The 26,750-nt window shown below is 39.1% G+C and overlaps 3 protein-coding genes across 7 annotated transcripts in view; 2 read left to right on the forward strand and 1 right to left on the reverse strand.

The window, feature by feature from the left end:
• The window catches only part of RABGAP1L (RAB GTPase activating protein 1 like), a 671,327-nt gene extending 666,022 nt beyond the window's left edge, over window positions 1–5,305 (forward strand). For all 5 annotated transcript variants that reach the window (XM_043922777.1, XM_043922776.1, XM_043922781.1 and 2 more), the window contains one exon: window positions 199–5,305. In XM_043922777.1, coding sequence (XP_043778712.1) covers window positions 199–351 — 153 coding nt within the window. In that variant the 3' untranslated portion in view covers window positions 352–5,305. The remainder of the gene's footprint in view (window positions 1–198) is intronic.
• Window positions 4,104–10,801, reverse strand: LOC122707370. The gene is made up of 2 exons (XM_043922789.1): window positions 9,809–10,801; window positions 4,104–5,949 (listed from the first exon to the last, which is right to left on the reverse strand). Exon 1 carries the CDS (start codon window positions 10,775–10,777, stop codon window positions 10,448–10,450), a length of 330 nt encoding a protein of 109 aa, XP_043778724.1. The 5' UTR covers window positions 10,778–10,801; the 3' UTR covers window positions 4,104–5,949; window positions 9,809–10,447.
• LOC122707368 (calcyclin binding protein) lies at window positions 10,620–21,791 on the forward strand. Its single transcript, XM_043922787.1, has 6 exons — window positions 10,620–10,758; window positions 14,851–15,070; window positions 17,951–18,047; window positions 18,279–18,378; window positions 19,651–19,748; window positions 21,225–21,791. Exons 1-6 carry the CDS (start codon window positions 10,738–10,740, stop codon window positions 21,379–21,381), a joined length of 693 nt encoding a protein of 230 aa, XP_043778722.1. The 5' UTR covers window positions 10,620–10,737; the 3' UTR covers window positions 21,382–21,791.
• Window positions 21,792–26,750: the final 4,959 nt, after the last annotated feature.

Consider the following 26,750-nt stretch of genomic DNA (forward strand, 5'->3'; position numbering starts at 1 on the left):
ACAGATTCTGGGTTTTAGTGGTAACTCTTTTAGCTCTACATTTTTTTTTTTCTTGCATTCAGAAGCCAACTAAATCTCACCTGGGTGTGTAGGATGAAAACTACGGCTATGTGGATTCCAAAAAGCTGCACTCTTGATTTTATTTTTGGTGGAGAGAAAACATTTATATAACTCAGATAACTTTCTTTCTTTAATTAGGAACTTGAACATCAGAGAGGAGCCCTTATGAATGAAATCCAAGCTGCAAAAAACTCTTGGTTTAGCAAAACCCTGAACTCTATCAAAACGGCCACGGGCACGCAGCCGCTGCAGCCGCCACAGGCCACCCAGCCCCCCAAGGAGAGCACATAGTTCCAGCCTCACCCAAGCACAGGAGCACAACGATCAAAGCGACGGAAACCCAGGAAGAGTCCTGGTGTCCCTTTGAAAGGAAGGGAAGGAGGCCAGAAAGCAAGCCAGGATCTTTCAGTAGCTCTCAATCTTTCTCGAATGACACTTTTCAAAGGGGTGTTACTTAAATTAACCTGATTTATGTTGAATACCTGTGTTTGTGCTTCATGGAAGGCCATGTTCCGATCCATCATAGTATTATTACACATTATTTTATATGCCTGATGTCTGGTTGGAAATAAGTAATTCAGAGCTAAATGCTTTTTATTTAGAACTAATTATTCATAATTATTTTTATCTTACATGAAAATGGAGATGTCTTTTATTCCAAGGTTGAATTGATAGGAAGATATTTGTCACAGCAAAAAAAAAAAAGATTGAAACCAAAACCTCGTAACTTTTCAGGACTTATTCAGATAAAGCACACTGTGGGGCCAGCCATGACCGTCAGGTTTCCTCTTGAAAGTGATTCCCTGGACAGCGATAAACCTATCCGAAGGAAAGAACAGGTCTGGGGTCGGACAGTTCCCAAAGAGAATTAGTTAATTTCCAGATGTACCCCACAGAAAATAAAAATAAAGTGCCAAGAACCATGGAATAAGATAGGCTATTGAGAACACACACTAGATAAAAAAGAACTGAGGTTTTTATAAATGCAGGATAAAATAAATCACTTTGGTCCTGGTCTCCTAACAGGTCCTTTTCAGAATTCCACAGGAGAATCACAAGTTCCTAAGTAAGAATACAGTTGTGCCTTCTGGCAAATGTGAAGTCAGAAGTGGATATTACAAGTTTCATCTTTAGGAGACCTTTACCAGAGAAGCCTGAAAAGGCCCAGGAACAGTTACTGTGCTTAGAATGGAATGTAGAACCAGGGACAGAGTATTTGTTTAATGTTGACATATACTTTGTGAAGGAAACACTAATATACTCTAACTTTGTTAAAGTTATGAAATGGGAAATAGAGGTCAGCTTCATATCACCTTAATTTAATATTAGGCCCCTTTTTCTGAGTTCTGTAGCTTCCTAAGAATGTGCCCTTGGTACCCCTAGATGAAGAGATGCAAATGCATTTGTAACATTTTCAATTGCATATAAAACCTTTATAGATATACTTATCTCATGGAAAGGCAAAGCTATTGTGTAAAAGTTGATGGAAATATTTTTTTCAATTATATTTAACATGTCTTTATAAATAGTCTTTGCAGGAAATCCTTTGGTAAGGGAGAAACAAATTTTCCCATTTTTTAAGCTGTTTTGGAGGCCTTCGGTCCTTTTACGTCAACCAAACTACTGTCGTCTGTGTACAGTAACATTTATTGATGCTCATCCTTGGCTTCACTGTTGAACATATTCTTTGCAGAGGATCTTAAACCCTGTAGTGGCAGAGTGACTCTCATCTGTGCCATATGTTGCAGTTAAAAGTAACACACTCTTGGAAGTAAAAATCATGTTAAGAGCCATCTCAAGTCCAGGAGCATGCACTACAAGTTACTCATGGTGGATCCTCTCCTCTAAAATAATCATTAAACTCTAAAAAGTGAAGTTCCCCTCATCGGTAAGTGTTTGTATCATCTATAGCCCATAAAATTGATGTGGTGGTTTGTTATCCTTCATTACACTCATCAAATAATACTTTTCTTACAGAATTCCTTTTTTTTTTTTTTCCGTCCTGACATCTTTCATCATAGTTTTCATTTCCTTTCACCCCAAAGGAAAATAACTCAGCATTCTGAGTATGTGTTGACTTTAACATTCCCTATGTGGTGGTTTAGAAAAGTTAATATTTTTTTTTTGTAAAATATAATGGCTAGAAAATTGCATCTTGGTACTTGTTTTTGTAAATCATTTAGTAAAATTTGTTAGCTTTTCTGGTACTTTATGCTTTGATCCCAAGAAGCCTTGTACAAGTTGCCTTATCAGATGGCTAGCTAAATTAAGGATGTTCTTTTGTGTTTTGTGAATCTCGTAATTCTACTGTACAGAGCTCTTTTTACATTGCACAGAATGCCTCAGTTGCATACTTTTCCTTAAAAGGGTAGTTGAGAGAGAACTAGCTGTAGGTTCAGTTCTTACCTGTAGACCTGGCTCAGTTTTTTAGCCCCTAACATTTGCTTCTTTAAACAAAATCACCAGGTACAAACATTGTAAACATTTAATCTGTTGCATTTTAACTCTTTTAACAGATTATAATGGCCATCTATAGATTTTTTTTTTTCCTCCTCCAGTTCCACATCATACTTGGATATGTGTATTAGTATCATAGTCTAAACTGTCCCTCACTACAATGCCTGTGGGTGAGTAGCAATAGCAAATACAGAAAGAAAGAAAATTCAAAAGTTGGTATATGATATTATTCATACAATGTTACAATAGCACTATCCCAGACCACATGCCTTTCAACATATATTGTTTCATGCATTCCAGCATTAAGTATCTGCTAGTTTTATCTTGAAGTATATTTGAGAATTCATACTCTTCTTTTGATTTTAGAAAGAGGTTGACCAGCTCAAATATCCAGGAAAATTTCAAATATTTCAGAATGTTTTTCATCTTGTATAACATTCCTCCAAAAATCCAACACTTGCAGCATTCTGAAAAGTGAAGAGTTCTCCTTTCATTAAATTCTTCAATATAAGAGAATGAAGTTCAATTTGATAATTCAGTCATTAGCTTTTATATCTTGAGAATCTTAACACATTCCTTAGAGCTGAAAGAAACGAAGTTGAATTTTTCACTGCATATGTTTTCTAGCTTCCCACATCCTGAGCCATGGCACAATTTGGTTATATTTAGTTTCATATAATTTAATGCAAAGAAATTCTCAGTTACCTAATGTTCTGTATATGAGTGCCTATCAGAAACACTAATAGGAATGTCACATAGGCCTATGGCCTACCTTTCCATGCAACCAATAATTCTCCATCCCTCTCCCAACTATTTAGTTGGTGGTTTGTTCTTCATTGGCTTTCTTAAAATTTCCATAATAAAGTAGAAATGCAATCTTTGTACTGATGTTGGGATGTTTAATAGTATTTATCTGGTTTCATTGTTTTTGAAACTTGCGTCCTCTTATACTATGTATTAACATTTATGTTTCTCAAACCCTTACTCCATTTTCCTAAAATACTTTGCAGTTGATAACTAGTAGCTTCATTTCCTAGCTGAAGTGAGAGAAACAAGAAAATACACAATTTAAGGCACAAGAGATGAGAGATCCTTAAAGGAATGGATTCATTTCTGAGGATAAGAATCACACTTGTAACTAATGTAAGGGATTGAGTTTTCTTTTACTTTAGTTGAGATCAGTCTACTAATTATTCTGGTAAGGTGGTTGTCCAATTTCATGATTGTATTAGGGAAAAAGAAGCTTTTAAAAAGTGAATATTTTCTCTCTCTGGCACAGAACACTTTTACTTAGTAAGATAATTCTGTTGTATAACTTACTCTTAAAAAAAAATTCTTCTTCTCTTGCTTCAAGTATAGGTAAACGAGAGCATGAACAAACTATTGTTTGATTTGAATGCTGTGAGATTTGTGTGTGTGTGATTGGTGATTGGTATAATTTTATACGGCTTATCCCTGCCTCTTTGGTATACCCTGGTACCATTCAACTGAATATGCACATGGTGATCGGATACAGAAGGCCACACCCAGCTCGGCGGCCTGTGTTTCCTACTACCAGATAAAAAACTCTTGCCCTCTAGTTGCCATGCTGATGGTCACATTGAACTGGAACTGCTCCAGAACATCTTCCTGTCTCATAGTGGCTTCCATGTAACACAGCAGAGCCCTTAGGGATTGTCTTATCTTTCAAGAGCTACCAAAATGAAAACTTGCATGTGGGCTGCACCTCGATAGGAAATGATCATCTTGAGTTGTAAGGAGAAAAGTGGATGTTTATGAGTAGCTTAGTGACTAGTCAGCTGTCAGACATTCCTGTCTTAGCTCCCATCTAAAAGACTACATGTCAAGCTTAGCTACAAGTGTGTTTGCTCCCTGCTATAAAAACATCTTCATCAACGTGTCCCACTCTCCCTGCCTCCACCCCTGGTTTTTCATTAGTGGTATTCTGGAAACTTTTTAAAAAAAGAATCATTGAGTAGAAAATGAATATTTTAAGTTACTTTCCTTTTTCATTGGCAATAAATTAACATGTAAAATCTTTTCTGTTGAAATGTAACTTTTAATAACTATATATTATATATGGAATAAAATATAGGAAACTGAATGACAAGGACATAAATTCATCAAGACTCTGGTGTCATGAAAGCACAAGAATAAAGCCTGGAATTGGTCCCAGAATCCAAGATCGTAATAGCCTTTGCATCAGTTTCTCTATTTTTGGTATTCTGCATAATGTATGGATCCTTAATTCAAATAAGAAAGAAAGTTTCTCAGTCAGCCTCACTTCATTTCTTTCAACTCCTACCTTTCCCTTGCTGAGGAGGTAGTAGAAATTCTATGCCGTCTGTTTTTACGAATTCTATGATTTTGCCCATGGCTTCTCCAATGAAAACAGGTTCCAGAATAAAGGAGTTGATTAGCTCAAACAGTGCTAATTGACTACGAAAGAAATTAGTGAGCAGCCTCTCTCCTCTATCAACTGACCAATTAGATGTTTCCATTATTCCATGTATTATGTATAGTACACTCTATAAATGTAAATGTAATGCTTGTTAAGAAAAGTGCAATTTATTGTACATTGTCCCAACAAATGTTTACTTTTATAATTGTTATGAACTTGAATTGGATTAATATCTTGTTTTCATGTGTGAATGAAGCCTTGTGAAATAAACAAATGCAACCGAGAAGGTAGCAAGGTGACTGTTTTTGTGAGCCAGTGATGTTCTCAATGCTTTGTGTTGCCCCTTTGGCCCCATTAAGCAGTAATAAACATTTGTTCTAAAATCCATCTATGTCTTTTTTGATTTTTTTTCTAGCTGACTTTATTCTGAATCATCTGAACCTGGCGTTGGTGAAAAGCTTTTTATCTGGTACTAGATTCTAGTCCTTGTAGCAAGGAGAAATAAATAGGAGTTTGCTCTGGGCGATTCCCTGCAAGACGACACCCTGTGCAGAGGCACAGCCAAGTGCCCTGTGTGCCTCTCTGTAAGGATTCCTTGGTTGCAAGGAACAAACTCTCTCAAGCTAACCTAGTAATAATAAGGTAGTTCATTAAAAGGGAAGAAGTTTATTTAGCTCATCATACCAAAGGCCAAACTGTTGGGCCTGAAGAGGCACAGGGACAAGGGGCTGGAATGTGAACAATTGTTCTCATAATCACTCTTCTGCTTGTCTTGACAGGTGATGCTTTGCTGCTGCTGCTGTCTCTGAAAAGAGGCCCCCTCTGCTTCAAAGTGTGTAACCTCCAGGTTTATATGCCGTCTTCAACTGACCAGCAGAGATGGACTGGCATCTCAGTGTCCCAATTCAAAATCTTGCAACAATCTGATTGGCTAATATTGGATTGGGTGGCTGCTGCTCATCTTTCAGAGAACAATCCAGTGCATGACATCATGTAATTCAGGCAGAACTCTGAAAACTCCATAGGCTCTCCTGAAGTGGAGGCAGGGTACAGAAATTGCGATTTGCACTGGGTTCTAATTTGCATTTTGTTCTGGGTGTTCCTGGAGCCAAATGAGGGGCTTCACTGGTGGCTCATGGTAAAGCCTCTGCCTGCAATGCGGGAGACCAGGTTTCGATCCCTGGGTGGGGAAGATCCCCTGGAGAAGGAAATGGCAACCCACTCCAATACTCTTGCATGGAAAATTCCATGGATGGAGGAGCCTGGTAGGCTACAGTCCATGGGGTTGCAAAGAGTTGGACACGACTGAGAGACTTAAAGCCAGATTAGTCAGCTCCTCTTAGAATTCATGTATTTAAAAAATATTAATCAGAGATTGTGAAATTAGTTTGTGCCCCAAACCCTGACTACAGACATCTTTTGTTTGGCCCATGTAGCAATTAAAACAATGAGAAATTTTATATAAAAAGTAAAACCATCAAATTATCCTGAAAATATCTACTGAGCTTGGCAGTTACAAGGTCATGAATGGTCCTGTCATGAAAAGTAAGTGGAACTCGCTGTTCATTATTGATTAAAGGTCCTAGGCTTTGTGAAGTTACCTGTTACCCTGTAGGTTTTTGTCCAGGAGGGACGCAAATCCCATTTTCTTTCCAGTGGAATAGATGACTCCAAGTTAGATATAGTTCTACTCTGTAGGACAGTAAGTAGTTTGTGTCCAACTTTACCACCTTACACTAATATTCCATTGCTAAATTGTCTATAAATACCTAGCTGTGCAAATGCACTTTTTGACAGTTTTAACAAGGTACTGGTTCCCTCACTGGTTTATGCAATGAGTTGTATAAAGTATTTGTTAATATTCATTTTTTATTTGCATGAGAATCAATTTCACCTTTTTTGAAATTATGCTTTTAACAAAACTTTTGAGCACTGTCAAAGGGACACTCAGAGCAAAATCTTTTTAAGATTTTTTTGATGTGGACCATTTTTAAAGTCTTTATTGAATCTGTTACAATACTGCTTCTGTTTTATGTTTTGTTTTTCAGCTGTGAGGCCTGGGATCTTAGTTCCCCCTACCAGGGACTGAACCTGCACCCACTGCATTGGAAGGCAAAGTCTTAACTGCTGTACCACTAGGGAAGTCCAGAATAAAATCTTTTGAAAGTTTAATTGCAAAATAAGTTTGTGAGGAAGTTCAGGCTTTAGAAGAACAAGCTTGCCAAATAGAAATTACAAGAATTTATAGGAAGAAACTACACAATTTCCAAGGATAGAGTCTATAATTAGTTTGTTCATGCTTCTCACACTACAATCCATATTTTTAGACATCAGCACTGCAAAAATCAGAGACAAAGCGTTTGATTTTAGGGAGTCTTAATTTCAGAGGAAAGGCTCAGGTTCTCGAGTTTATTTGCAGGACTAGAACTAGATACCGTGACCCTGATGTGTGTGTCGATGGTGGTCTGCTTTTATCTCAGGATACAACGTTCTTCACTTTTTTCCCCTTGATTTGGGAATCTGATGTACCCAGTAACTCCTGATGGAAGGAGTGCAAGGAGTCAGTTTGCTTCTACATCATACATGGAAGGACAATTATAGGATACAACTGAAGAGAAGCAGCATTGAATTTGTTAAAAATGGGAAATTCTAAGGTGTTTTTAAGCGCTGGCAGAAAAGGAAGACAGAAAAAGCTATGTGATGATCTGGAGGAAAACCATTCCAGACTGAAAGAAAGCACAGAGCACAGACCTGGAGGTGAGAACAAACTCAGTGGATTCAAGGAGTGACAAAACTGCCAGTGTTGTCGTCAGGGAGAGGGGAGGCCGGTGAGAGATGAGTTCCGGCAGATAAGGGATCGCAAAGGTGAAATTTAAGATCATGTAGGACAGTCCAGGTTGTGTAAGGAGTTTGGATTCTATTCATTTGAAAAAGATTACCTTGGCTACTCTGGAAAACCAACTGTAAAGGCCCAGTGGGAAAGCAGAGAAGCCAGCTCAGAGGCTAACAGTCCAGACAAAATACTCATGCCTTGGTCTTGGGTGGTAGCAGTGGAGGTTGTGAGAAGTGGTTTTATTCTCAACATACTTTGAAAGCCACCAGGACTTGGCAGAGGAAGGGATGTAGGACTGAAACTGAAGACTCAAGTATGACTCCTTGGTCTGAGCCACAAAGAGAATGAGGTGACCTTCACAGAGAGGAGAATAACTGGTAAAGCTGATCTGGGGTGTGAGGATGAGAAATCCGGAGGTGTTTTTCTTTTCCTGGTTGGTTGGTTTTTCAGATAAGCTGAATTTGATGTGCTCATCAGACATCCAAGCAGAGGCAGAGCCTGGAGCTCAGAGGAGTGGTGCAACTGAGCAGAGATTTTCGAGTCACTGGTAACTGGTGGTATTTAAAACTGTGACCTTAGGCTATCTGGTGGGAGAATTTGCCCCAAGTGTATAATCAAGCAAATTTAAAAATCATTGAGTTAGGTCAGTTTCTCACACAGTGAAATGGGATATTTATTCCTATTTAATTAAGTACCTAAAGAATTCCAAGTTTCCAGTTAGACTTTTTTGTTTTGGCTGTGCTTCAGGGCTTGTGGGATCTTAGTTCCCTGACCAGGGACTGAACCCAGGTCTCAGCAGTGAAAGACAAGTCCTAACTATTGGGCACTAGGAATTCCCTAGACGCATTTTTTTTTTTTAAACTTGAGATGTAACTAAAACAAACAAACAAACCCACAGATCTTAGGAGTTAGTTCTATGAATTCTGACAATGGCATGTATCAGTGTAACATTTCTATCATCCAGGGAAAATTCCCTCCTGGGCCTACTTAAATATAGCTTTTAGTTAACTATATGGCTTTCCTAGTGGATCAAACAGTAAAGAATCTGCCTGGAATGCAGCAGACCCTGGGGTTCCATCCCTGGTTGGGGAAGATCCCCCGGAGAAGGGAATAGCAATCTATTCCAGTATTCTCGCGTGGAGAATTCCACGGTTAGGGGAGCCTTGCGGGCTACAGCTCATTAGAACACACAAAAGAAAACGCAAATTACAGTTCAATGAAATTTCTACAATGTGAACACATCTGTAACCAGCATCCACAGCAAGAAAACAAAATACTGTTTAAACCGCAAAAGCCCCCTTGTGGTTCCTTTCTGTCACTGTCTCTCCCGCTTAAAGAAAGACTAACCGGATTTTTAATGTCTCGCAGTTTTAGACTTCGTTTAAAGGGAACCAAACGATAGGACTTCCTCCTGGCTTCTTTACCTTTAACCAGGTTTGAAATTCGTGCACGTTGTGCATACCTGTAGTTTGTTTTTGTACTGCCCTTCACATTCTTGACCATGATAATGGTCCGCCTGCTGTTTATACTCCCTTTTTCCTCCTTTGACTTGCTGTTTCTAAGCTCTACCTCGGACGACTTTAAAACTGAATGCGGGCTATTTGACTCCTCAGGGGTTATTGTTTATGCTTTCGACGGGCTGCCAAAAGCTAAAATAATCTGAAAAGAGTTAAGGGTCTTAGGAAGAGAGAGAACGGGAGCTAGAACAAGAGCAGAACGCATCCCCAGAAAAGCTTGGCTCACATTTTCTACAGTCGATGTTGTTCAGTCGCTATCTGTGGTCTACAGGCTCACTAAAACCGACTCCAAACCTGGGTGACAACTAGAGATTCGCAGAATGGTCGGTGAGGGCTCCACGGAAGCGCTTCCACGGTGTACGGAGGGAAGGGGTAAAAAAAGAGAGTCGCTCAGTCACGTCCGACTCTTTGCAACCCCATTAACTATTATAGCCCGCCAAGCTCCTCTGTGCACGGGGTTTTCCAGGGAAGAATACTGGAGTGGGTTGCGAGACCGCAAACGTGGGGCCCACGGAGACACCCATTTATTACTACCCTTACTCTCCGAGCCGCGACCGCGGGTCCGGGTCACGTGCAACCCCTCCTCCTCCTCCTCCTCCCCTGGTCCGTAGTGACGTCACCACGTCGTACACGCTAAATCGTGACGTCTCCAGGTGCAGCTATATTACTTGCCCCGACGAGCTAAAGGGTCCTGTCACGTGGCCAATGCAACTCCACATCCTCTCGCGGTCTGTGATGACGTAACCACGTTGTACACGCTAAGTCGTGAAGTCACCAGAGCACCAGAACCTAGTGAAAATTAAACTATTCTCTTCAGGACTCTGCAGTTAACGTTCTTGTTCCTTCTCACTTTAACATAAATAGGTTTCCTTTCCTCCCCTTTTTTTTTGGCCTCGTACAAGTTCACAAATTAGTCTTACACAAGATGGCCGCCTCGATGGCCCCGGGTCCTAGAGCGCACGGAAACAACCGACTCTGTTGTCAATTTCCGGTTTGGACCCCGCAGATTTCCGGGGTTGGGTTATGGTTATTACCATACGGAAGGCAGCAGTTCGGAGCGGCGACTGCGCGGGCGGGACAAACGGGGTCAAAGTATACTCAGTAGAGTTTCCCGGGCTGGATCCGGTGGAGGCATTACTCTTCTCGAACTGCCGGTTTGATCGCGAGAATTGAGTGTTGCTAAGAGACGAGATGGGTGGGGCGGGGCCAGGAGAGGCGAGGCGGGGCCGAGCCCGGCAGGCGGTGCTTGAGGCTGGTTGGGCGGTGGCGAAGGACTCGCGAAGGTTCCAGAGGCGCCGCGTGCGGGAGGCGGGCCGAAATCTCGCGCAGGGTCAGGTGTGCTCGCAAGCTGCGTCCGCCGCTACTCGTGCCGGTGTTGTCTGCGCTCGCGGTGAGAGCGCTCGGTGCGGCGTTTCCCGTTCTCCGTCCTACGCCGCTGCAGCCCGGGCCTTGCCTGAAGCAACCCGACCATGTCTTCAGCTTTGGAGGAGGTAAGGAGTTCGGCCCCATTTTCCTCCCTCGGCCTTGCTGCTCCTTTCCGCTCCGTCTCCCGCCCGTTTCCCGTGCCAAGCTGCCCTTCGGCCGCCGGCGGCACCTGCCAGTCGGGCCGCCCGCCTGCGTCCTCGGGTTCCCGCCCAACCGAAGCGGCCTCGGTGCCGACCCGGCTGCTGCAGGCCTCGGGGCCTCCGCTTGCCCCCGGAAAGTTGCCTTCCGACGCCTCCCCGGCTCGGTGTGGGTGAGCGGGAGATGTGTTGAGGTTCCCGGTGGCAGGTATGTGCGGTGGTGGGCCTGAGGGCTGGTCACCTTCACGTTATTCTCAGGCTCCTCCGCTCGCGTTACACTAGCCTGAGGACGTGAAGCTTGGTTAAATTACGGCTGATTGCAAAAACTGTTGTTCCATGGTAGAGGGCGGTTGGAAATGGGAAAATTTCGGTCCTAGCACTTAAATGTCTTAGTCATGTTTTCTCTGCACACACTTTGGACAAGTTATGGTGCTTCTGTGGGCCACAGTAGTATCCATTTCATGGAGTCGTAAAGACCAAGAGCTATAAATGTTCAAAACATTTATAGCTTGGCAAAACAGCAATCTGCTATAGGTGTTTTAAAAAATAAATAAACTGGAAAGTTAGTTGAAACTTGGTAGTGGTAAATAGCTTTTTCTCTTTTAAGCCGTGTAAACTGAACAGAGGCAGGTTTTTTGGTGACTGCGCCGTTACAGAATGGGAATCACACTTGCATTGCTCTTTTACTGACTCAAGATGTCAATACTGTTATTTACGGTAAAGTATTGAGTATCCACTGACTAGATTTGTTCTTTGTAAATCTTCTGATTAATATGAGCAAGACTGGGAAATCTCACACTTGACTTAAGTGATTCTGAAAATTTGCTTTAAATGAAGAAAACGCGCATGTGTGTGTTATTCTAGATAACTTGCCACAAGTTTGTTATGTGTTAAATATAGGCCTGATGGTACCATGTGCCCGGAGGAAAGTGTATCTGAAGTGGCTTTTTTGTTGTTCAGTCGCTCAGTCGTGTCCGACTCTTTGGGACCCCATGGACTGCAGCATGCCAGGCTTCCCTGTCCATCACCAACTCCTGGCTGGAGCTTGCTCAGACTCATGTCCATCGAGTCGGTGATGCCATCCAACCGTCTTGTCTTCTGTTGTCCCCTTTTCCTTACCCTCAATCTTTCCCAGCATCAGGGTCTTTTCCAATGAGTCAGTTCTTCACATCAGGTAGCCAAAGTATTGGAACTTAAGCATCGGTCCTTCCAATGAATATTCAGGATTGATTTTCTTTAGGATGGACTGGTTTGATCTTGCAGTCCAAGGGACTCAACATTCTTCTCCACCACCACCCTTGGAACGCAACAGGCTTCGGTGCTCAGCCTTCTTTATGGTCCATAAGGAAGTGGCTTTACAGTCGTACATATGGATAGTTCAGTATTAGTCATCTTCAAAGTAGGGAGCTTTCTAATTGCAGTGTATACATTTAGGGACACTTTGGATTTTTGGTTTTGTTTGAGATAAAACTCACAGGTTTTAACCATTTTCAAGTGTACAGGGCAGTGCTTTTTGGTATGTTCACTGTGTTGTGCAGTCATCAACACTGTATAATTTTTCAACCCTCAGAGAAATCTATCAAGCAGCCATTAAGCCGTCACTTCCCATTACTCCCCGCCAGCACCCAGCAGTCTGGTTGTGTCTATGGATTTGCCTATTGTAAGCATTTCATGTAAGTGGAATGTTACAATATATGACCGTTTGCTTTTTGGCTTCTTTTACTTAGCATATTGTTTTCAAGTTCATTCCTTGGTGAAGCATGTATTTCTTTATATGGCTGAATAGTATTCTTTTGTTTGGATATACCACATTTTCTTTATTCATAAATTGATAGACACTTGGATGATTTCACTCTCTGGGCCCCTAGAACGTTGTTGCCCTGAATACTTGTGTACAGCTTTTTATGTGGATATATGGTTTTCAAATCTCTAGGTATATATCTGGGAGTGGAATTGTAGGGTCGTGTGGTAACTAAGAAACTGCTGAACTCCTTTCCAAAGTGCACCATTTTACATTGCCACAAACAGTGTATGGAGGTTTCAATTTCTGCACATCCTCAACAACACTTGTTTGCTGGAGTTTGTTAGTCATCCTAGTGGATGTGAAGTGGATTTACTATGTTTGCTTAATGATGTTAAGCATCCTTTTCTGCGCTTGGTGGCCATTTGTGTATCTTTGAAGAAATGTCTGCGCAAATCCTTTGCCTGTTTTGAGGCACTTTGGTTTTAACGCTTCCTGGTGAAGAATCTGGAAATAAAAGACTACGTTTATGAAGAGGGATAAAAGGGAGATGTGGTTTTGCGTAAGGAAAACAAATGAATACTTAGACAAATTAGGTAAGAAATGCTGTACCTAAGGTATGTGTACAGGAAAAGTCCCAAGGGATCAGTTTTATTGGTCAGATGTCTGCAAATAACAGAGAACTGAGGAATTGCCTTCAACAGACCTGCTGTAAGTTGCTTCAGACTTTGAGTGCATATCGTATTTTTGTAGTACTATAGAGTTAGACTGGCTGTAGAGAGGGTTTAGGGATCTCTTGCATAATTCTCAGTTTCTTTTTCTCCTGGAAGAAGGATTCTTATTTCAGTCAAGACGTAAAACCTCTTTTGTTTAGACTATACATTTTCATTTGTTAAGTCCTTATTCTGAAAACAGAATATACTCATCGTGCATTTTAATTTTTTTGTCATCTTGCTATTATGATGTGAATTTTTAAAACCATGATAACAGAAAAGATTGATTTGAACTAAAAGGAACTTGGTACTATGCTTAAAAGATGAGTTTGCAATTTTTGTCTTAGTAACATGAGTTTTGGGAGGCAGGGATAGAATTTGGACAGGAGACTGGGCACAGTTGAACTTTTTATACCAAGTTAGCAGTTACAGATAGGTGAAACAAGGGCATCTGAGTTAAATGAGATAAAAGACCTGAGGTAAAAGGCATTCATACAGAAAAATGCAAAAAGTCTTTGCATTTTCTAAGACTCCTAAGAAACACTTTCAAGCTGTACTTTGGATATTATACCAAGTTATCAAGCATTTAAATATTTTTACATTGAACCTTACATGATCCTGGCTATAATGTCAGTCTTCCTGTCAAATTGCTAGTATCAAGTGAGAATGTAAAATCATTTTGACAAAAATGAATCCCTTGTTTATAAAGATCTTGTGCATTTGCAGTAGGTCAAAGGATAAGTGGGAAAAAGTTTTTAAGCCCATTAATTTTTTAACAGTGTCTTGGTCTCTCTCTAGAAAGAAATAGAAATAGACTTGGGTAGGCCATGTATTGCTGTGAGAAGAAAAAACAGGTGGCATTTTCAGTGATCCAGGAGTGTGTTGGATTGTTTGCCCAGGTTTTTCCCCTCTACTGTGCAACCAAGTCCCAGACTTCTGATGGTAAAATTAACCAGGAGCTTTAGAATCAGGCAACTAATTAGAAGAAATATATCTTTTTTTTATCTTTGGTCTTAAAATAGTAAACTTTTCTATTTATACTATTTGGGGTGGGAAGATCATTGAGGACCAATCGTTATTGGAAAGTAGAGGATTACCTCAGTCAAGTAGCTGTACCATTTCACCATGCTTATCATGTACTCATTTATTTTAATATTTAAAAAATTCCTAATATCTGATGACAGGACGGCATGTTACAATGAAATCCATGAATCCCTTTTTATTGAATTTATTCATCTTATCAGAAAATATTTATAAATCACAAACGTATCTGAACAAAATTTTTTAAAACAAAGGCAGATAGCAAACAGTCTACCAAACTGGAAAAATTTGGCTTGATTACCTATTGTTCATTCCAAGTTTTCCTTTTTAAAAGAAAGGGAGCTTGAGTTATTTATAATTCAGTAGGCTGGAGGAAAGACTCCTAGTTGCTACCAATCCTGGAAAATTTAAGTGACCCTCTGTCTTATTCTTAGCTCTTATAGTTCAGTGAGTTGAAGTGATCAATATGCATAATATCAGATTATCTTGTTTATCATATCTAATTTATCTTTTATTTTAACACAGCTTCAGAAAGATCTAGAAGAGGTGAAGGTGCTGCTGGAAAAAGCCACTAGGAAAAGAGTACGTGATGCCTTGACAGCTGAAAAATCCAAGATTGAGACAGAAATGAAGAATAAGATGCAGCAGAAATCACAGAGGAAAGCAGAACTTACAGAAAATGAGAAGCCAGCTGCTGTGGTTGCTCCTATTACAACAGGATATACAGTGAAAATCAGTAATTATGGTATGGCTTGTTCCTCACATCACATCCAGCTCTTTCTGCCTCTGAGGAGGCCTGTTCTTCAGTAGAGACTAACAAAATCATTTTTGAAAAGTTTTGAGTGTTTTTGGTGATTCGAAATAGAGGACCCGTCAGCTCTTATTTAATAAGATGGTTTTTAAGAGATTAGAAAGGAACCTATTCTGAGATATATTCAATGTATATGGACTCAGCTTTGTGTCTGTATGTATTCATCAAAGAAAATTTGGATAATAGAAAAAAACATGAAGGAGAAAATAATAGTAATTCTACCACCCAGAGATTCTCCAGTAATAACCATAATACTGTTTAGAATACAATATTTTATAAGGGATATATTGCATGTCCCAATAAAACACATGTACAGTTTTAAACTGAAGTAAGCATTATTCAGTACTTGTTTATTTTACCATAAAATTGTAAGCATTCAGTATTTCCAACTCATTGGTAATAGTAATGTGATATATTGATATATGTTAGCTTGCTATGTATTTAAAAAACTCCCGTGTGTGTGTATACACTTCTCTTTAGATTTGCTGAGTTTTCATGTGTATCTTTTACTGGAGTATCGCTGCCTTACAGTGTTGTGGTAGTTTCTGTTGTACAGCACCGTGAATCGGCTCTGGGTGTACTTACGTCTCCTCTTTTTGGATTTCCTTCCCATTTAGGTCACCACAGAGCACTGAGTCGAGTTCCCTGTACTATACAGTCAGTTCTTATTAGTTTATCTGTTTTGTACACAGCAGTGTATATATGTAAATCCCAGTCCATCCCACCACCCCCCCATTCACCCCTGGTATCCGTGTTTGTTCTCTATATTTGTGTGTCTTATTTTTACTTTGCAGATAAGTTCACCTATACCGTTTTTCTCTTGCTGACTCACTTCACTCTAAGGCAATCTCTTGGTCCATTCACATCTCTGCAAATGGCACAATTTTTTTCCTTTTTATGCTGAGTAATATTCCACTGTATATATGTACCACTCTTCTTGATTCATTCCTCTAGATGGATATCTAGGTTCCTTCCATGTCCTGGCTGTTATAAACAGTGCATCAGTGAACATTGGGATGCATGTATCTTTTGAATTACAGTTTTCTGGTGTATGCCCAGAAGTGAGATTGCTGGATCATTTGGTAATTCTGTTTTTACTTTAAGGAACCTCCAGACTGTTCTCCATTGCGACTACACCAACTACATTCCCACCAACAGTGTAGGAGGGTTCCCCTTTCTCCTTACCTTCTCCAGCATTTGTTGTTTGTAGATTTTTTGATGAAGACTAGTTTCATATATGTGGACAGCTTTTTGTCTTCCTGTTTCCTATTTCACTTTGCCAAACAACCACCCATATTAACTGTGGAAGGGAATCCAATTAAATTCAAAAAACATTTCTGAGCATCTAATACCTTGTATTGTACTTGGACTTGTGAATACACAACAGTGAGCAAGACCCAGTCCCTGCTTATGGTGTGTTTGGGACATAGACATACACCTGGTACCATAACAACATCATAATACCATTTTTCCTCAGTTGACTGTAGGCTTTATTTTGGAAGCAATACAGATGAGCTCTCACGAAGGCAGGGATAATCTTTTTTACTTTGTGCTCTCAATACCTAGCACATAGTAAGTACTTAATAAATACTTGCTTAACCGAATAAAGCTTTAAAGTATTATGAGACTATAACTGATAAAATAACTCTGCTGGAAGGTAAGAGTCAGGGAGAATTAGAAGAAATATCTCAGTTTAAAAGGTGGGTTCAGCAGTTGTGAAGAAAAGAGAATTCTATGAGCAAAGGACATAAAGAGATATGAAGGTCATCATGTGTTTTGAGTATTGTCATAGCAAAAAGCAGTTTAAGTGATGTGCTGCAGTACTGTTGGAAATATGCTAAGTACTTCTTTGACTATAGAAAACTGGCCTGAAGGTGGTAGGGTTATGGCATCTTAACTAGGAATCTAGGTTTGTGTTTAGGGAGAAATTGTTGTCGGTGTGGAGGATGGGTTGAATGGATGGGAACAAACTAAATGAAGTTCTCCAGAACCCTCTAGCACATTTTTTTTTTTTTTTAAAAACACTGCATTTCTATTCTACTGGACCAGGTAAGAAAATGTCATATATATAGTATACAATAAATACATTAAAATACATTTTGTTATGTAACATGCTTTTTATGTGATATTTGTGTGTTTTCTGTAAACAATTCATCTAGGTTAGAGACTAAATAGTTTGATAATATATACTGAAATAACGTATTTTAGATGTTAGGTTAGTCAAATTTGGTGTATTTGGATGAATTTGACTCTAAATTTGACTCTAAATTATCAGGGAAAGGGATTGAGGAAGCTAGGATTGCATTTGTTGAACTGCTTAGAGAAGTGGATATGATTATGGAATTAGATAATACTGATTAGACAAAACTGATGTTTAGCCATCTAGCTTAGTGGAGATTATCAATACTTAGAACAAAATTATTTCCATAAAACAGGGAAATGAGCTGTTCTTTAGGAATGTAAATATGTTTTATTAGATAGTTAAATGAACTAGATAGTTAAATAAGTTAAATAAATTAGATAGTTAAACTATCCTATTCCTTATTCGAAGGAATAAAAAACACGGGTTTTGTGTTCAAGTAAATCTGGATTTGAGTCCGTGTTATGTATCACTAGCTAGGTGCCTAACTTTGGGTCGATTACTTAGCTGCTTTGAAGCTCAATTTTTCCATCTAAAAAAATCTCTAAATTTTTATTTCATGTTTCTATTAGTAGATTTTTATCTGAATTTTTTTTTATGAGCTATATGCATTTGCTGTTCCAGAGATAGTATCAGGCTTTACTCCTCTTGTTTTCTGTTGTTATTGTTACCAGGATGGGACCAGTCAGATAAGTTTGTGAAAATCTACATCACCTTACCTGGAGTTCATCAAGTGCCTGCTGAGAGTGTGCAGGTGAATTTCACAGAGAGGTGAGTTCTCAACAGTGGAGAAGATTGCTTTATAATGGGTCCTTTCCTTTGCAGTTTCTAAAGTTCTGCTTGAGTATTAATTATCCTTTACATCTGCTTTAAAAGTTGAGTCTTCTGCTCTGAGATGGCCAAATGCACATCCTGAAATAGAACTGTGGCTTTTTTCCCACAGGAACTGATTATCACCTTTTATAGAACCAGAAAGATAATGTACTCACTATTGTGTTGTAGGTCATTTGATCTTTTGGTAAAGAACCTAAATGGAAAGAGTTACTCCATGATTGTGAACAATCTCTTGAAACCCATCTCTGTGGAAGGCAGTTCAAAAAAGGTAAGTTTACATTTTTGGTCATAATATTGTGAAATCTTATGAAATGAAGACGAACTGGAATTAACTTACCCTGCTGCTTGTGTTTTAAGTAAAGTTTTATTTGGCCGTACCCATGCTCACCTGTGTACGTGTTGTCCGTGGCTGCCTTTGTACTACAATGGCAAGGTTCAGTAGCTACAGCACACCATGTGGCCCACAAAGCCTTAAATGTTAAACTTATCTAGTAGCTCCTCACAGAAAAAGTTTGCCAGCTCCTGCTCTAGAAAAGTAGATTATAAGAATACTGCATTAGAATCAGGAGAGTATTGAACAAACAAAATAGTTAAGAATGAGACTTGGGTTTTAATGCCAGGTTTATCACTTATTGTGACCTTTGGCAGCTCACTTCATCACTTTGTACCTCAGTTTTCTCATTTGTACAGTGGCAATAAAATTTGTTTCACAAAATTAAAATAAAGTATCTTTGAAAATATTTTTCACTGATTCACATAATCTCTCTTCTCTACCTAATTTAAATAAACGAAGTTTAATGCCTCTGGTATATAGATGTGCCATTCTGCTGTGTTTATATAGTTATGTAGCAGCTGAAAGGTAATATTAGAATATAGTTTAATGATTAGCTTATGACTCACTGCTCCTTTCTTTGTCCACTAATGGCATAGTTGAAGGTAGTACTCAGAGAACTCCTACAGTCGTATGACTATTTGTTGAAAGGGTCGTATATTCTTGCTCTTTTTGCATACTCACCTTCCACGCTCCTTAACCAGTACTGCCTGATAGGATTTTCTGCATGACTCTGACTGCCGTTACATATTATTCTGTCCTTCAGTCATCAAAGTCCAGCATTCCTCCTCATTTTCAAATAGACCAACATCATCCCTTCTTGGAACCTTTCTCCTTGCTGTGTCAACTACCTGGAAGGCCCTCTTTTGCTAGATCTTGGGCCACAGCTCATTTCACCTCTGAAAGGCTTTCTGAGTAAAGTTCCTTCCTTAGTTCCCACTAATACCCTCTTTAATCTCCCCCAGTCCCGTTAATACCCTCTTTATTTTGATAGCACCTACTATTTGAAGGTATTCCAGTTTTACTTGTGTATTATTTCATTTCTCCATGAGTCTTCAGACTCCAGCCTATTTATAAAACTATTACTAACACCTAAACAGGTCCTGTACATAACAGTAACTCAAGTAATTGAGTAAATAATTATATTCTAAATATTCATGCTTATCACCATGTGTTCTAAGTTGTACCTGTTTTCTACTTTTTTCCTAGGTCAAGACAGATACAGTTCTTATCTTATGTAGAAAGAAAGCAGAAAACACACGGTGGGACTACCTGACTCAGGTTGAAAAAGAATGCAAAGAGAAAGAGTGAGTCTATTTTCATTTCTTTGAGAATTATAATGTATTTTTTGCTAGGATTATAGATTTTCATTGATAATAGTCTGTAATTTATATTATATTTGTATTATAGTCTATATAATTTGACCCCTTACCTTCTAATGTCCTCTGACTAACAAACCCAGTTATCTCACGTCTGCTTCAGCTTGTCAGAGGGCACCAGAAGAGGGCATGCGTCTGGCAGGTTGCTTCTGAAGGAGGTCTTTGTACTTGTGGTTGGTGGTTTTGTGCCAGCTCTTACCCCTGGGCTGTGGTGCTTCTATACAGATAACTCTGCTCATTCTGGGAGATTGCACTTCAGTAGTTACAGAGTAGCCCAGATACCCATATACAGTTTTTGAGTTCCACAAGTTTCTGCTATATAATTAGAATTTCACTATCACTGGTGGGCATCCCTCGTAGTTCAGTTGGTAAAGAATCTGCCTGCAATGCAAGAGACCTGGGTTTGATTCCTGGGTTGGGAAGATCCCCTTGGAGAAGGAAATGGCAATCCACTCCAGTATTCTTGCCTGGAAAATTCCATGAACAGAGGAACCTGGTGGGCTACAGTCCATGGGGTTGCAAGAATCAGACACGACTTAGTGACTAAACCACCACCACCATCACTGGTATAGAGTGAAAAAGAGAATATTTTTATCCTACTTAGTAATGGCTATTCTGAAAAAAATGTTTATTCAGAGCTACTTCCATTCTAGGTCAAACATTCCTCTTGTTCTCCTGCAGGGGTAATGTACTACATTGAGTCAATTAACCATCCACATCTCTCACTCCCCCTTCCCATAGCCACTGGGCATTTCAGTTGTGGTTGGCTAAGGTTAGGCATTATCCGTGGAATTGCTTTTAAATCTAGAATGGATCACCTGAATATAGGAACCTGTCTTACTGTATCCCAAGAATCTGGCATTTAATGAGGTGAGTGGAAAAGTTAATGGGCCCAGGTTGCACACTGATTGAACTAGAAGTGTGCTTTTATACCACCAAGCTCAAGACGCCTGTAATTCAGTCTTAAGAGGAAGGCTTTTCTAATTAAAATATATATGTGCTTCAGTATGTGTCTTATGTGTTACAGTGTATGTTTATTTTTCTCTCAATGAAAATTTCAAATTACATGAGGAAACATGGTTAAAACATTAAAACAGTTCAGAAAGGTAAATGATTATTTACTTACCTTTCCTGCTCAAACTCACCTAAAATGCCAGGGTCCCAAGATAACAACCCCTTAACCATTTTTGATGACCATTCTTGATGAGCTAAGTATGGGTGTATATTGTCTTAGATACATTTGTGCATGTTTTGATTCTTTCTTTTAGGATTCTATCTGACTCTTATCTCATGTACTTCCTACAGCCTCATTGGTCTTTCTGTACATAGTAATCATAAGGTATAAAATATCATAATTATATATATATTCCTCCACTCTTCATAGTGTATTTTTTTTTTTAATAGAAAGCCCTCCTATGACACTGAAACAGATCCTAGTGAGGGATTAATGAATGTTCTAAAGAAAATTTATGAAGATGGAGATGATGATATGAAGCGAACCATTAATAAAGCCTGGGTGGAATCAAGAGAAAAGCAAGCCAAAGGAGATACAGACTTCTGAGACTTTAAAGTCTTTTCGGGAACTGTGATGTGGAAAAATGATGTTTCCAATAAGGAAATGTTGCTGAGCTGCACAAATCTGACATATTACTACTTACACAGCCTTCTCCTAAGTAAAGGCAATGAATTCTCCACTTCCTGCTGGGGGATTTATTTAAATAAAATTCGCTTATTAAACACTTCCTACACGGATGGTTTCTTTAGTAACCAGGTCATTTTATTCAAGAAGAGTAATGTATTCTGGTGTGAAATGTAAAAAAGCAAGTCTTGCCTAATGAAAATGCCACATTGTGTGTATTATTGTTCAGCTAAGAGGTAGAAAACAAAGTTCGTGCTTGCCTTTCAGTTCCTGACATCAGCTCCCACCAGTGTAAGAATAAGTAGAAATAAAGCCTGAATTTTTACATAAAATGCAAATTTGTACCTGTGTTTTAAGGTGGTTATAGAGGTTGATCGCTTTCCTCCCACAGCTTAAGTAATGCATGTATCACCATGGCCTAATAAGCTAATCACAAATATTTTTCTCTAGGCTTAAATACATTTATGAATAAATTAGAACTAAATCTAAACATAATAGACAAACACATTTGTATGGTACTAACAAGGAAGTTTTGCTATGGATCAGATAGATGTCTTATCAAAACAGTAACCGTAAAGCAACAATAAATGTGAAAATCCATGTATTTTATGCTCAGTAAAGTTAGTAAAGCTGTTCTGTCCAAGAGTATGTCAGAAATGTCAGGTTTTTAGGGGTATTGTTTATTTAAAAGGTTATTATTCCTCCTAAAATGACAAGAGCAAGATGCAGAACCCCCACAATAACCAAAAACATTGAAAGAATTCTAAAATTATTAACATTTCCTTGTAAAAAGGAATGTAAGTGACCTTTAACATACAAAAATACCTTGTTCAGAAGAGGAATAATTTTAAAACAGTCTAAAACATGCTGTTACAATATGGGGCAATACATACATGGTAATGGAATAAAGAGGTTGAGAAACTTAAAACTTGTATAGAGGAATACTTGGTGGTATTTACCAGAATTATATATGTATGTATCCCTCTCAATTCTACTAGGCCCTTTCCCAAAGATAACCCTGGCAAAAATTTGGAGTGATACTGAGGTATACACAAGATCAGAGAGATACCCAAATGTCAATGCATAGGGGAGTGGATGAGTAAACTAGTACTTTGAAACATCTACACAGAAAGTACTGATAGGCACCAAAAAATGAAGATTGTTTCTATATACTGATATACAGTGATCAACCAGGATACAGTAAGTGGAAAAGCAAAGTGCAGAATGTTGTTTCTGTTAAACCTACCTTACTGTCAGCAAAGGTGAGAAATGTGAATACATAATATATATATTTGCATGTAAATAGACAATGGAAGAAAAAACTTTAATAAAAATGGCCACCAATAGGGAAAGAAAACAGATGGGATGGGAGCAATCCTGTGAATGTACTTTTTTCCATTGTTTTGACCACCTGAAATTTAAGAATTTAAAACCTAAAAACCTGGGGACAGATCAAGATGGCAGAATAAAAGTATGTGGAACTCACCTCATACAAATACAGCAAAAACACACCCACCTAAAGAATAATTCTCACCAAATGCCCGCTGAACACTGGCAAAAGATCTCATAGAACCAAAGTGGCAAGAAATATCACCACGTAGCTGGGTAGGATGAAACAAGAATCTGGGTGAGAACTGTGCCCCTGAGCTGTGACCAGTTTGCTCACCCTGGGATCCTTCACCAGCTGAAAGGTCAGCTGGGAAAGAGGCTCAAAGGAGGGTGCAACACCCAGGTTGTGGCAGGCAGGGAAGAAAGAGATCAGCACGGAGTCATGCCACCTCTCAGCACTTCCTAGCCCAAGTGAAGGGAATTGTACAGTAGTTTACAAAAACCTATCATAGAAAAGAATCTGAAAAAATACATAGATATATATATGTGTGTGTGTATAGCTGAATCACTGTGGTACACGTGAAACATTATTGAATAAATCAACTACATTTCAATTAAAAAAAATCATGATCAAAACAAAGTACCTTAGGAATGAACTTGGTGGCTCAGCTGGTAAAGAGCCTGCAATGCAAGAGACTTGGTTTGATCTCCAGTTGGAAAGATTGCCTGGTGAAGGCAGTACTCTGGCTTGGAGAATTCCACGGACTGTATGGTCCATGGGGTCGCAAAGAGTTGGACAGGACTGAGCGATTTTCACTTCAGGAATGAATCTAATCAAGAAAGTGAAATACACACTGAAAACTATAATAAACTGATAAAGGATATAGAAGGTGATTCAAAGAAACAGAAATGCCACGTTGTTGGATTAGAAGAATTAGTTACAATGGCCATGCTACCCAAAGCAATCTACAGGTTTAATGCAATCAATGTACCTGTGACATATTTCACAGAACTAGAACAAGTAATCCTAAAACTTACATAGAACCACAGAAGATCCAGAACTATCAATGCAATCCTTGGGAGGAAAAAAAAAGCTGGAGGCATAACCCTCCTAGACTTCAGACAATACTACAAAGCTACACTAGGCAAAATAGTATGGTGTTGGCACAAAAACAGACATGGATCAGTTCAAGGGAACGGAAAGGCCAAAAATAAACCCACAGACCCGTGGTCAGTTATCTTCAATAAAGGAGGCAAGACTATATAATGGAGAAAAAGCCTCTTCTGCAAGTGGTGTTGGGAAAGCTGAACAGTTGCATGTAAATCCATGAAGTTAGAAACACTTCCTCACATACACAAAATATTCAGTGTCTCTCAATTAACCTATAATGGAAAAAAATCTGGAAAGGAATACGTATTTATGTGAATCACTTTGCTGTACACTGAAGTTAACAACACTGTAAGTCAACTATACTTCAATATTTTTAAAAAGAAAGAAAAACCCTAACGTTTGCAAACAAAATATGTAGTGTTATACTACTTTCAAGTGACCTTAGAATACAGTGTTTTGTCCATTTTCTAGGGACAAAAAAACCCCACACAAGTCATAATGCAATCATTACTATTAGTAGTAAAATTAGTAGTACATTGAAACCATATTTACGTATTATGTAATGACAGTACTAATTAGATGTCATTAGGAATTTAAGATTTTTTACAGTATAAAATCAGTATAAACTTAACAGTATAAAAGTACACATCTCCTAGCAATTGCCACCAAAAGGGCCTAAAAGCACTGATAATTCAGAATTCAATAGCAATGAGCAGCACCCTAAGGGCTCACATATAGTCTCTATCAACATTTCCTACTGAAAAATGGACCCTTAAAAAAAAGTATGAGGCAGGAAATAGACAAGGTAAGCCTGGGTTATCTTATGCCAGAAAGCAAAGGAACTATCAAATACCCTGTACCAAATTAACAGGTTACAGGACCCAAGAGTGAAAGGATTATTTTGAGCATCAAAATCATGTATGGAGGGGACTGAAACAAATACACAGAAAGTGTAAAACTGTCACTATCATAATGATAGTGAAAAATCATGTTACCTTTGGAAGTTGCTATAGCACCAACTTACTCTAAAAACTAATAGAAAATCATGTATGTATATCCAGTCTTTAAGAGTCTTATTTCAGGAAAATAAAATTAAGTTCCTTACAGAAAAATTCCAGCTAATGCAGAAAAAGTCATGGAATTTAGAAAATCACCATTCATTGAAACAGAGGTCAGGGTAACAACCATCAGTGAAATGCTAAAATCATTAGGTGACAGGCTAATAAATGGGGAACTTCAAATGCAGGGGTGAAGCTGACCCCTCCTGAATCCACTGAACTTGAATCAGGAGACAAGGGATGAGACTGCTGGCAAAGAAAACAGTGGAAGCAACGGCATCAAACAGTGAAACTGAAGTCACTTCAACGCATCAGAACTACGAAGCACACGGCAAAGGCCGTATCAAGGAAGGCATCACATGTGTGAAGGAGCTCACACTGAAACACCAGCTGTCGGTTTTAAGCAAAGGAATGGCATGCTAGTTTGCTCTGCAGACAAATGACTAGAGCAAAAGCTAGACAACCAGATATGAGCCTTCTGATGTAATGGAACAGGATACACAGCATCCATTCCTAAAATATTAAACCTGAATCTGGTCAAGCCACTGGATGTAAATACTACTTTATAGGAATAGAGGACCAAGTTAAAGGACACATAAAGAGGCAAACAGCCAAATGTTGACATTCTACAGGACCAATAACCTGGCTCCTCCAACAAATGAATTACATGAAGAAAAAGGAGTAGGAGATGGCTTCCCACCCCCCACCCCCAAAAATGTGAACAGTACTTGATCCCTGATTCAAAGGAAAAGGTAGGTTGTCAATGATATTCCAGAAATCAGCAACTTTAATGTTCTAGTTATGATCTGTAATCAGTCAGTAAAGTCACTCAGTCGTGTCCAACTCTTTGCGACCCCATGAACTGCAGCACTCCAGGCTTCCCCGACCAGCATCAATTCCTGGAGCTTGCTCAAATCCATGTCCATCAAGTCGGTGATGCCATCCAACCATCTCATCCTCTGTCATCCCCTTCTCCTCCTGCCTTCAGTCCTTCCCAGCATCAGGGTCTTTTCCAGTGACTCAGTTCTTCGCATCAGGTGACCAAAGTATTGCAGTTTCAGCTTCAACGACTGTCAGTCCTTCCAATGAACATTCAGACTGACTTCCTTTAGGATTGATGATTTGATCTTTTTGCAGTCGAAGGGACTCTCAAGAGTCTTCTCCAACATCACAGTTCAAATACATCAATTCTTTGGCATTCAGCTTTCTTTATAGTCCAACTTCCACATCAATACATGACTACTGGAAAAACCATAGCCTTGACTTAACGGACCTTTGTTGACAAAGTAATGTCTCTGCTTTTGAATATGCTGTCTAGGTTGATCATAGCTTTTCTTCCAAGGAGCAAGCGTATTTTAATTTCATGGCTACAGTCACCATCTGCAGTGATTTTGGAGCCCCCCCAAATAGTCTGTCACTGTTTCCATTGTTTCCCCATCTATTTACCATGAAGTGATGGGACCAGATGCTACGATAATAGTTTTTAATGTTGAGTTTTAAGCCAGCTTTTGCACCCTCCTCTTTCACTTTTATCAAGAAGCTCCTCAGTTTCTTCACTTTCTGCCATAAGGGTGGTGTCATCTGCATATCTGAGGTTATTGATATTTCTCCCGGAAACCTTGATTCCAGCTTGTGCTTTGTCCAGCCCAGCCATTTCACACGATATATTCTGCATATAAGTTAAATGAGCAGGGTGACAAAATACAGCCTTGACGTACTCCTTTCCCAATTTGGAACCAGTCTGTTGTTCCATGTCCAGTTCTAACTGTTGCTTCCTGATCTGCATACAGATT

This window comes from Cervus elaphus, chromosome 14, assembly GCF_910594005.1.
Source record: "Cervus elaphus chromosome 14, mCerEla1.1, whole genome shotgun sequence".
Taxonomy (NCBI): Eukaryota; Metazoa; Chordata; class Mammalia; order Artiodactyla; family Cervidae; genus Cervus; species Cervus elaphus.